Below are 12,842 nucleotides of genomic sequence, written 5' to 3' on the forward strand. Positions count from 1 at the left end.
TCTATTTTTGACTAATTTATTTTGATTACCAAATTTTTTGTAAATCCAATTGTTGCAATGTGACATGCTATAAATCACAATTTAAAACGATGTTCTTATTGTCCCTCATTTCAATGACATTTTAAGTTTTATAAAACGTATAATTATATAATTATATTGGGTTTTATTTAACCAATGTTGATGATATATTTTCTTAATGTTAGACTTTACAGTTTTTTTAATTTAATTATTATACATAATAACATGAGAATTGATTGTTTTCTTACTTAATTATTGATCATACATGACAGTTAAATAAATTGACATGAAGTTACTCAAAATAGTATATATGCCTTTAAATTCTTCAATTAAAAGTTTTAAATTTGAATATTTCAAATGGAAAAATCTCTGTTAAAAAATTCTGACTCCCTTTGTGAAACCTAAATCGGGTCACATTTTAATATTTTCAATGCACTAAATAATTGTAGAAGTTAGTTCATTCTTTCCATGAAATTTTCTACTTCAAGATTCTTTAATCAAAACCCTTTTAAACAAGTAATCCAACGTTAAATTAAAGAAACACGCACCATGCATACAAATATGAAAGTTCTTGCTTATATATCAATTTTATTATGGAGCTAACAAAAAGAGTCAACTTCAGCTAATAAATAATTATTGGGTGATAGCTAAACAAAGTCACTTGCTATGTTTTTTAGGAAAATAATTTTAGAGAACTAACATTATAATAGTCAATAAATGTATTATAGTTTGTTATTAAATAAATCTAAGTATAAAATATGCCAGAGATGAGTTTTTATTGAGTTTAAATTTTAGATTTTTTTAATTGAATTTTGGATATTCTCATTTTTAAGAGTTTTATATGTTTTTTTCTTGTGTTTTTTTCTTGTGTTGAATATTGATTGCAATATTTGGTTCTACAATGTTGAATCTCAATTTTTTTTTTTAAATTATTCTTTTACTCATTCTCACTCCTTTTTTCTTGGTACCAACACTACAATTTTACTTACTACCACCGTCGCTCGACCACCCACGTCGCCGGGCAGTCACCCACTATCGCTGACCAGCACCCTAGATCCTAAATAATTTTAACCCTAAATTTTAGATCTTAGATTCTAAATTTTAAATTTAATCTTAAATTTTATACCCTAAATTAGTTTTATTTTGTTTGACTTTTGAATGTTCCTTTTACTGAGTTTTAGATGATTTTATTGTTTTTAATTTTGAATATTTCCTTGTAATGTTTATTTCTTTCTAATTATTGAGGATATGCTACGTGTATACTAAAATCAGCCATCAAAATCAGTTATTAGTATAAAATATATGCTGGAATATAAATACACATTAAAAATAAACTAAATCACACATGTATTTATACACAAATATATTGGTGACTAATTTTAGTAGTTGATTTTAGTATACAAATAGCATTTTTGAATTTTAAGTTACTTGGCATAATTAATGTTGGAGTCCTATAGTTTTTCCTTACATATATGTGAACTATGTAGGAGGCATGCAAGGAACTAAGATCAAGCAGGTTGTTCTCGAAGTTACTAGAAACCGTGCTGAAGACAGGGAACCGCATGAATGTGGGGACGATCCGCGGCGGGGCAAGAGCATTCAAGCTCGACGCCCTTCTCAAGCTAGCAGACGTCAAAGGCATTGATGGCAAAACCACGCTGCTCCACTTTGTGGTTCAAGAAATCATCCGATCCGAAGGGATTCGAGTTTCAGACAGCATCATGGGAAAAATAAGCCAAAAGAACAACAAAAACAGGACCGAAGAACAAAAGGAAGAGGACTACCGAAGAATGGGACTTGAATTAGTCTCTGGCCTAAGCACGGAGCTCTACAATGTGAAGAAAACCGCTACCATCGACTTAGATGTTCTTGCAAGCTCTGTGTCAAATCTATCTGAAGAAATGGCAAAGCTAAAACAACTCGTGGGGAAGGATTTGCATAATGATGGAGAGAGCAGTGAGGGGTTTGTTAACACTATGATGTGCTTCTTGAGTTATGCTGAGAAGAAGCTGAAGGAGTTGGAAGGAGATGAGAACAGAGTGTTGTCACGTGTGAAGGAGATAACTGAGTATTTTCATGGTGATGTCAGCAATAAAGAAGATCAAAACCCACTTAGGATCTTTGTTATAGTGAGGGATTTCTTGGGGATGTTGGATAGCGTGTGTAAAGAGCTTAGAAGGAATAAATCTACTCGTAGCCCAAACCCTCTTGCACCATTTAGATAGGATTTTGAGAGTAGGATATTTTGGGAGTGTGTGTGTCTCCCTGCTTCTCTGTTCATAGGAAAATTCAGATTTTTCAAAGGATGTTAAGTTTATAACTTTGTTTTGCTTTTTTTTTTTAAATATTCTTTTAATGGAGTTTTTGGAATATTTGGAGCTTTTATCAGTTGGAACTTAGAGCAGAGCTTTTCTTCACTTCTTGAGGAATCATTAAAGCCATTTTAACTTTGGGAATGGGAGTTGTAGACACTAATCCTTGCCCTTGACATTGTTATGTTGTTAGAAATACTAATAAGTCGAGTTTTGTAAAGAGATCTGAATGCACTAAGATTCGTGTGTACTTATATGTAATTATTTTAATTTCGTACATGAAGTGATATATATGATTTTATTATGTCAATTTAATATACAGGATAACGAATAATAATAATATATTTTTCATGTATTTTTATCTTGCAATATGAGCCAACCATTATTAAGAGTTAAAACTCAAATAGCATAATTTTTTTATTTTCACCTAAAAATTTTGGGTTTGAGTCTCACAATAAATTACTGTATATATAAGACAGAAAAATCATGACATTTATTTAAGCAGATGAGTGAAGTAATTACTCAACTAACTTTTTTTTTTTTTGGTTTAATATGGGGTCTAAGTCTAAAAGAGAGAAATTACACTATAGCGAATTGAAACTCATTTTGACCCCTGAAATTTTCATCCGATTTCAATTTTGACCCCCAAATTTCGAGTTATCCAATTAAGACCCTCAAATATTGGATTGTACCTCACGTTTGTCCTTAGAGTTATCTCCGTTAACGGATATTTGATGTGACACGTTAAGTTGACACATAGAAAACCCTAAAACGACTTCGTTTTATGTTCCTTCCCAATTTTCACTCAACGCGACGTCGTTTAAGGGTTTGGTTGGGTTAAAAAAGTTGGGTCAACCAATAGATGAAAACACAGACATAACTTGACCCTTCTTCTTCCTTTTCCTTTTTTTTTATTCTTCTTTCCCAAGTTTTTGTTCTTCTCGCATCCTTGATTGTGAGAAAGGAGAATCAGAGTAATATTCGTCGTGTATTGGACTGTTAGGTGAGGTTGTTGAACAAGTAGCATTACCGCGAAAAGAAACGGCGAAGATCAAGTTAGGAAGTGATTTTTTTTTATACATTTCTTGATACTATGTTCTTGGCTTTTGTTTTGGTTTTTGTATTGCATTATTTTTTTCGAAGCAAGCTGTTGTTTATATCTAGGGCATTGTAAGTTATTGCATGTGAATGATGCTAGGGTTTGTTTTTTATTTTCATTGCTGAAGAAGAGAATGTCATTTGTATTTTTTGTTGTCTTTGGATAAATGTTATTATGTGTGTGTTATTTCTTGTATTTAAAAAATTTGCTGTTTAAAAATCAATGATGTTCTGTTTTGTTGTTTGGAGTTTGAACTGAGTTAAGCCATTATGCTTTGTTTTTTGAAATTATAACTGAGATTCTGTTATTTTGCAATGTAGATGGATGATGATATAACAGTTGTCATCCACCATGGAGGAAGGTTTGAGACAAAAGAAGATGGAAAAGTGTGTATGTCGGAGACCACATTGAACAGTTGTTTGGGCTAGAGGAAGATACAATAGATGTATTCTCAATAAAAAATTACTACAAGGTTCTTGGATATGACAATTTGAAGGAGTGCTGGTTCCTAGCTCTTGGGAGGCTCTTGAAGACTGGATTGAGAGCACTTTCACATGACAAGGAGTTGTTGGAGATGTGCTTTCACGCAAAGAATAATGAAGGTGTAGTGCATGTGTACCTTGAGCATGGAATTTCTGAACCTGAAGGTGATGAGGTTCCACAACTTAACCTAATGACCCCGAACCAAAAAATTTATGTATCTGACACAACTTCAAATCCATCTTCATGTATAGCAAACACACCTCTTGGACAAAATACTTTCACATCTCCTGAGTAGCCAACAATGACCACATTCTCTGATGAACCCACATCCAACACCCCAGGCCAACCAAATTCTGCTCCTCCAGCTCAGTCCAATTCTGCAACTCAAGGCCAACCCACCTCAAATCATCCAGCCCAACCCACTTTTGTACCTCCAGCCCAGCCAAAGTTGTAACACCCTAACTTTTAGCCCCTTATGATCGTACTAAAAGTTCAGGCGTTACTTACCTCTAAACATTTTTATTTTATACTATCTTTATTTAATATCGAGTTTTTGCAAATACGAATCAGAATTTTAATCAAGAAAATGAAAAGTCTTCATTTTTAACCACTTAATCAAAATAATTCATACATATATTCACGTAGCATTATATACTTAGAATTATACCAAGATTCTCAAATACAAGTCATAACCCTCTAAAATCAAACACAATAAATGGTGAGAAAAGAATAATAGTACACAAGCAAGGCAGAATAAGAAAACCAGCACAATCACAAGGAAAATACAATAAGCAAAATACAACCAAATACAAATGCACAAACAATATGATCCATGTATGTCCTAAGCAGGCCATGAGCTCATGCGTCGATTTTCTACCCACAACCCGACGTTACTCAAGGCGAACCCCAAAAATTGTCTCTTTACCGTGTCAGTCAGGCATAATTATCATCATGGGCGAACCCATGTTAGTCAAAATATCTTGGCATCACGGTAAGAAACATGCTATCAGTTAGGCGAACATTCCCGCATTAGCAATCTTAGGCTATCAGTCAGGCAGGTACTTTCGCATTAGCAATTTGGCACAAAAGTCCATTCAAACATACAATGTTCAATTATCCTTTCATTCCTAGTTTCTCACTCCTTTTATTTTTGTCATACCTCCACATCACCAAATAAATACGATTACCTCTGCATCACCGTGTTACCAAGCATACCTCCATATCACCATGTTACCAAGCATACTTTCGTATCACCAAATAATCAATCACTCTTACCTCCACATCACCTCATAGGTATACTTTCAATCTTAGCATTAAAACCTTTAACTTCCAAATACCCAAACTTTTTTAACATTTAATAAAGATAAACGTCATTTTTCTTAATAAACCAAACTCAATTCCTAACTTAAAACAAAATATTTTCTCAATAGATTGAACTTAAAATATTATACTTTTCTTAATAAATCGAACTGAAAAACAAGAATCTTTTCTTGATAAATCAAAATCAATTAATTCAATTTTTAAATCAAATTTTCTTTTAAATAATGTTTTAAACAAGCCTCGGAGTTTTATAAAAAAAATTTCTACAGCATTTCCTCTAAAATTTGGGATTTGCCACCCTTCAAGGGTCCTTACCAAACCATCTTTAATTCTCAAAAATCCTTCTTGATAACTCAAACAAATCAAATTCAATATTATAAATCTATTTTCAAATCTCAAATATCACTTTAAATTAATTAAATTTTTAATAAAAAAACCATTTTCTCAATTATGAATAAATATGTAAACCAAATCTTTTCTTTCTAACATAGAGTTATTTCTCAAAATAAACTTGTAAATCAGGTTTTCAAAATAAAATCATTTTTTTTCGTATATTTTTACAAGATTTCAGACAGAACCTCCTCTTAAAAATAGACTTCACAACCCTCACGACTCCCTCACTTCTATCATTCCTTAACTTATCTCATTCCAAACTAATACTCAATTCAAAATCAATCAAATTAATTACTAAATCAGTCAAGCCAGCCATTTCATCCGTCCCACACAATTTTAATCAATACACTATTCTCAATTTATACATCATTTTACCAAAGCATACACATATAATTTATTCACAGCCACAGTTTCGACAATTCTCACCATAATTAACTAGAAATAAAAATTTTTAGCATCCTCAAATATTCATAAAACTAAACACATATTCGTCAACTTCAGTTATTTTCACAGTCATAAATCCAACACAAATTCGCCATTCAACTAGTCTAGACAGACAGAGATTATTTGCAATTACTCATTAAGTTTTTGAGCATTCATGAATAAAAAACTTTTAATTTTAAAACGAACCCCCTACTTCCGTACAAAATCAAAATCAAAGAAAACTCTGGAGAAGCTTTCTGACTGAGTTGCTGAAGAAGAAAATATCAGAAATTGCCTGTATCTCCTAAAACTCCAATTGGCCGAACTCAAGGGGAAGAGGAGCTACGTTACCGTCAACTTCTACTAGACAAAAGTAACGCTAACATGTAGAGGAGGATGATACGAACACTTTTACCGGATTAGATTTTTGATTGGAGTTACTGATCTCAAGAAATCGAAGTCAGAAACTTTGGTGAGGGTTATGGTTCCATGGAAGCTCACATTCTCTCTCTCGGTCTTTTTTTCTTTTTCTTGTCCGTGACAAGAATGAATGAATGGAAAGAAATAAGTGAATGTTATGATCATAGTTATCAAACTCAGACCGGACCAGTCGGTTCGACTGAAAAACTGATGAACTGGATCCTAAACCGGTCCGGATTAACAATTTAACTGGATAAGTATGTGAACTGGCTGACCCGCTGACGTCAGCACGCACATCACTCAAATTTAAAAAATTTGGAGTGTATGCCAACGCTGGGGTTAGAACTTAAATCATTCTACTTATAAAGGGAGCTTGTCACCACCAGGACAAGCTTATTTTTTGTATTATATTCTATCTTTTTATAAATATATTATTAACTACTAGACATATCCTAATTAATAACTTATGTATTAATTATTTTAGTCATGCAAATTTAAGATATTTTTTATCTTTTTATTCTAATGAATAGTGTTCATATTAATTTAATTTATTTTTATTTTATATTTACTCTTTCTTATTTTAATTATTTTTTAATTATATCATTATTAAAATAAAAATTAAACTTTGTTAAATATCTATAAATTAAAAAAAAAGCAAAATTTTTTTTATTAATCATGACATATTTTTGTTACTGATAATTATATGACATCTATTAATATTAATATTTTTTAACATATATTTGAATAATGTACCGATTGAACCAATAACTCAATGACCCAGTAATTTAATCGAGTCGATTGTCGGTTCAGTTTTGATAACTATAGTTATGATTAATAGGGATTTGTGTTGTAAATCTTATTAGGTGACATGGCCAATTAATGAAAGAAAGCATGTGTCATGCTATATATATATAAAGCCATGTTTCCTAATTTTCTTTTTCTTTTGTGTACGATTCGGTGGTGATGATGATGAATGATTTAGAAATGACCAATTAATGTAACGAATGGTTATGTGTATATATATATAAAACCACATTTAACTTTTTTTTCCCTTTGTTTCATTCAATGGTTTCGGCTAGTTGCTTGAAACCAAGAAATAACATAATAAGAATAATAATAATAAAAATAATAATTCTTTTATATTATTTATTTTTTTGAAACATTTTATTGTAATAAAAATGGTTTAAAAATTTTAATGAATTTTCCTTTGAACACATTTAGGGAAAAAGTAAAAAGTTTTTGTATATATAATTTTCAAATACCAGGAACTCGTATGATTTGAATATAAGAGAAAAGTGTGATGTGAAGTAGAAATTGTAAGCTGATTTAAGGACTGTTTTTTTGTACTTAGAATAAATTCAAGATCATGTAAAAGAGTACAACATTCATGAAAAGAACTATAAACAATAACAAAAAGAAATAGTCCAGAAGAGTTAAGCAGACATTTACAAATAGGATCGAGCAAGGATACATTCGGACAAAGGAATAGGATTGGAAAGATTAAGCAAATCTCCTTCAATGAAAGAAATCCAAACAAAAGATTTCAATGCAATTATAAAAGAATGGACGGTATACCAAGTCACAGGATTCAAACAGGAATTGCGATTCAAGACTGAGTTAATCTTGAAAATAACCCCTAACGTTCCGAGAATCCGTGATTCGCATCACCTATTAATTTTATTTTGCCTATGACAATCCGTTAGTGTTTCCGTATACATAAATAATCAGTATTAAGTTGCATTGGCCAAACCTAATACTATGAGAAATGCAATGGTCAACTAACAACATTAATCAATAGACAGTCATGCATCTAAAACTCAAACTCTTGTCATTAGAACAAGTTCTATTGCATGACAGACACTCAGAGTATGCAGTGAAGCATAGTCAGTCCATTCCCAAGGCTCAAACAGAAACGAACTGCTCTGATACCATAATGTAACACCCTAACTTTTAGCACCTCATGATCGCACTAAAAACTCATGTGTTACTTACCTTTAAACCTTTTTATTTTATACTATCTTTATTCAATATTGAGCCTTTGCAAATACGAACCAGAATTTTAATAAAGAAAACAAAGAGTCTTCATTTTCAACCACTTAATCAAAATGATTCATACATATATTCACGTAGCATTATATACTTAGAATTATACCAAGATTCTCAAATATAAGCCCTACCCTTCTAACAATCAAAGGCAATAAATGGCGAGGAAAAAATCTAAGGCTAAACCAAATACAGAAGATACGGATACATATGTACATAAGGCTTTGATGTTTAGTCACGACTCTGCGTTAAGGATTCCTGAACCTGTTGTTGAAAGAGAAATATGTAGGGGGTGAAAACGTCGTCCTCGCATATTCTTAGCAGGGTAAGTGAATGCCGTAAAAGTATTGAACAAAATGCGAATAATTGACTTTACTCGGTAAAACTATTCTTTTATCAAGCTTTTGAAAATACTTTTTAATTTTACTTTATACAATTAATTGCTTTCTTTAAAATTTCTAAAGTTAAAACAAAATTTATTTTTAGCATTAATTCTTAATCACTTCAATACATAAACTAATAGTACTAGAGATCCAATTGAACACACAAGCAAGGCAAAATAAGAGAACTAGCACAATCACAAGGAAAATACAACAAGCAAAACATAGCCAAATACAAATGCGCAAATAATATGATGCATGTCTGTCCTAAGTAGGCCATGAACTCATGCGTCGGTTATCTACCCACAACCCGACGTTATTCGGGACGATCCCCGAATATGGTCTCTTTACCGTGTCAGTTAGGCACAATTATCATCATGTTTGAACCCATGTCAGTCAGGATATCTTGGCATCATAGTAAGAAATAGGCTATCATTCAGGCGAACATTCCCGCATTAGCAATCTTAGGCTATCAGTCAGGCGGGTACTTTCGCATTAGCAATTTGACACAAAGGCCCAATCAAACATACAATATTCAATTATCCTTTCATTCTTAGTTTCTCATTCCTTTACTTTTTGTCATACTTCCGCATCACCAAATAAATACGCATACCTCCGCATCACCATGTTACCAAGTATACCTCCGCATCACCAAATAATCAATCACTCTTACCTCCACATCACCTCATAGGTATACTTTCAATCTTAGCATTAAAACCTTTAACTTCCAAATACCCAAACTTGTTTAACATTTAATCAAGATAAAAGTCATTTTTCTTAATAAACCGAACTCAATTCCTAACTTAAAACAAAATCTTTTCTCAATAGATTGAACTTAAAACATTATACTTTTCTTAATAAATCGAATTGAAAAACAATAATCTTTTTTTAATAAATCGAAATCAATTAATACGATTCTTAAATCAAATTTTCTTTTAAATAACGCTTTAAACGAGTCTCGGAGTTTTATAAAATTTTTTTACAGCATTTCCTCTAAAATATGGGATTTGCCACCCTTCAAGGGTCCCTACCAAACCATTTTCAATTCTCAAAAATCCTTTTTGATAACTCAAACAAATCAAATTCAATATTATAAGATGGAAAAGGAGAGGATGTCCTTGCTCCAGCCACTGATGTTGTTACTTCTAAGACCCCAACAAATGCTAATGCTCCTTCAGAGATTGTGCTATCATAAACACCTTTTTCACTACCAGATAATGGAGAATAAGTAACCATCCAATTGTCCTAATATTTGTGGGTTTAAGGTTTATTTTAAATATCTGTTTAGTTTAATTGTGTCTCAAATTAGTTTGGACTTGTATTCTACTCGTGCAACTATAGGTAATTCCTACAACGAGGCCTAACAAATTACAACCTAAGAGAAAAGCATCTCTAGTCATAAGATTAGCAAGTGTCTCTACATTGCAAGAAGCAGGTTCTAGAACATCTTCAAGGATGGCCGAAGTCATAAAATTTGTCCCTACACCAGGAATGAAGCCAGCATTCAAACCTCCTAAGAAGAAGTGAATTATCTTCAGCAGTGATGGATTATTATAAGTAAGGTAGTTATTTTCTTAATTATGTTTATCTTGTATCACTGGAACATGGTTATGTGTATCCAAATACTTGGTTATTTTGTTGAAGACTTTTTGGATGTATTTTGTTTATAAGTTTCTGATTTGTTCAGTTATTGGCAAGCAATGCCTTTTGGATATTGATTATGAATGTCTTTTTTTGGACCCTAAAGGTAGAGATCTTATTTCAAATTTATGAATGGTACTAGTATGTTTAATACTTAGCTTTACTTCTTTACTGTTGCAACATTACATATGTACCAGAGGAACTAAAACATGCTTCTTTTTCATAATTGATAAATACAATGCTTTCATTCATATTAAATAGATACACCTTTAGGTACACACTTTTAATCAAAATTTAACCATACTTACACCAAACATAACAGTCACAAACACACCTAAACAAATAATCAAACTTAAAATACTAATCCATAGTTTCAAACACTTAATTTCAACTTCCATTGAAGTAAATCTCCATACTAAATTCATCTTCCAACTATCATTATTGCTTGCAGGTTGTGCTTTGTCCACTAAGCTCTGTTCCTCCTCGGTATCTGTCCACATAAAGAAACCACATCACATTCTCTCAGAACTCTGTCAATTCCTCATCAACCAACAAAAAGAAAAAAATTTAAGCTAACTCATCAAACAAAAGTACCAGTAGCAACACATTGAAGAAGAAAACGTTGAGAACTTACATTATAATTTAGACACCCATAAAAGGGTCTCTCAGGATTGACATTCGTCCCAGACCATCGAAGCACTGGACGCATTCTACAATCACACCAATCAGGAATATTCTCCAGTCTCCCATGAGTAAGGTTCTTCATGGAAACCTAATGAGAACGTGATCGTGCAGAACTCCTTGCAGCTTGGCTTCCTGAACTCATTATTTTTCCAGCAAAGTTTTGAACGTTTTGGGGAAAGAGGGCTGCAAATTAGGGTTTTAACATCTTTAGACGGATTAAATTGAGGAGATTCAACTTTTACCACATCATTCACTCATCACACATCCACTTTGACAAGTTGAGTGCCACGTAGATGCACACCATGTCAACTTAACATGCCACATCAGATCTCTGTAAACGGAGATAACTCTAAGAAAAAACGTGAGATACGATCCAATATTTAAGAGTCTTAATTGGGTAACTCAAAATTTAGGAGTCGAAATTGAGGTAAGATGAAAATTCAAGAGCCAAAATGCATTTCATGCATATCTAGGCACCTTTGTAGGAAGGGTATTCCAAAAGTGAAATCATGGATCTAGGTGAAACTCCTAACTCTGGTGAGTCTACTTCTCGTATTCAAACACGCTCATCCAAAGCTGTTAATGCCCTTTGTCATGAATCCAATGACTCCTCCTCCGATCACAGTGATGATTCCCACAAATCATCCCTCAAGATCAGCCCTATTCTAACAAACTCCCTAACCAAGTGGAAGGGTTTAACCAAACCCTCTGCGTATGGTTACAATCGTGTTTCCGCTCCCGACCTAGCTCTCGAAGAAAGAGAACTAGGTTTTGTCAGCTTCAATGCCAATAATGTCTATGAATGGAACATAGATGGTAAAACTGAATATAACATCATGAGTATGCTTCAGCATATGACTATGGTAGGCACAGCCTATCAAGCTGCCCATGAAACTTCTGAAGAAGCAATAGCCAACGTTATTGTTTCTGGTTTCAGTGGCCAACTCAAAGGATGGTGGGATAACTACCTTTCGGATAACCAAAAACATTCAATCTTCTCTGCCATAAAAGTCAATGATCAGAACGAACCGATCATTGGTGATGACGGGGAACCCATCCCCGATGCTGTTAATACCCTAATTTTTACCATAGCAAGCCATTTCATTGGTGATCCATCTCTCTGGAAAGATCGTTCGGCTGAACTACTTTCCAATCTCAGATGCAAAACTTTGTCTGATTTCCGGTGGTATAAAGACACCTTTCTTACCAGGGTTTACACCAGAGAAGATAGTCAACAACCTTTTTGGAAAGAAAAGTTCCTTGCTGGACTCCCAAAATCTCTTGGAGATAAAGTAAGGGACAAAATACGTAGCTTAACCCCGGATGGGATAATACCCTATGACGAGTTAAGTTATGGTCAACTAGTTTCTTTTATCTAGAAGGTTGCTCTAAAGATTTGTCAAGATGACAAAATCCAAAGGCAACTTGCTCGAGAAAAAACCCAAAATCGTATTGATCTAGGAACTTTCTGTGAACAATTCGGTCTTCCTGCTTGTCATCCAAGAAAATCCAAAAGACCATCCAATCGAAAAGTTTTTACTAAATCTAATCCTGAAAAGAATTTCAGAAGGTCTAGAAGAGGTTTTCAAAACTCTAAAAATGAAAAGAATTTCCAAAAGAATTTCC

General features: G+C 32.9%; 1 protein-coding gene across 1 annotated transcript in view; it reads left to right on the top strand.

Annotated features, from left to right (window-relative positions):
* Positions 1-2,510, top strand: part of LOC107618869 (formin-like protein 11) — a 7,820-nt gene extending 5,310 nt beyond the window's left edge. The window contains exon 4 of the mRNA XM_016321042.2: positions 1,506-2,510. Coding sequence (XP_016176528.1) covers positions 1,506-2,243 — 738 coding nt within the window. The 3' untranslated portion in view covers positions 2,244-2,510. The remainder of the gene's footprint in view (positions 1-1,505) is intronic.

The sequence above is a fragment of the Arachis ipaensis genome, chromosome B09 (assembly GCF_000816755.2).
Source record: "Arachis ipaensis cultivar K30076 chromosome B09, Araip1.1, whole genome shotgun sequence".
Taxonomy (NCBI): Eukaryota; Viridiplantae; Streptophyta; class Magnoliopsida; order Fabales; family Fabaceae; genus Arachis; species Arachis ipaensis.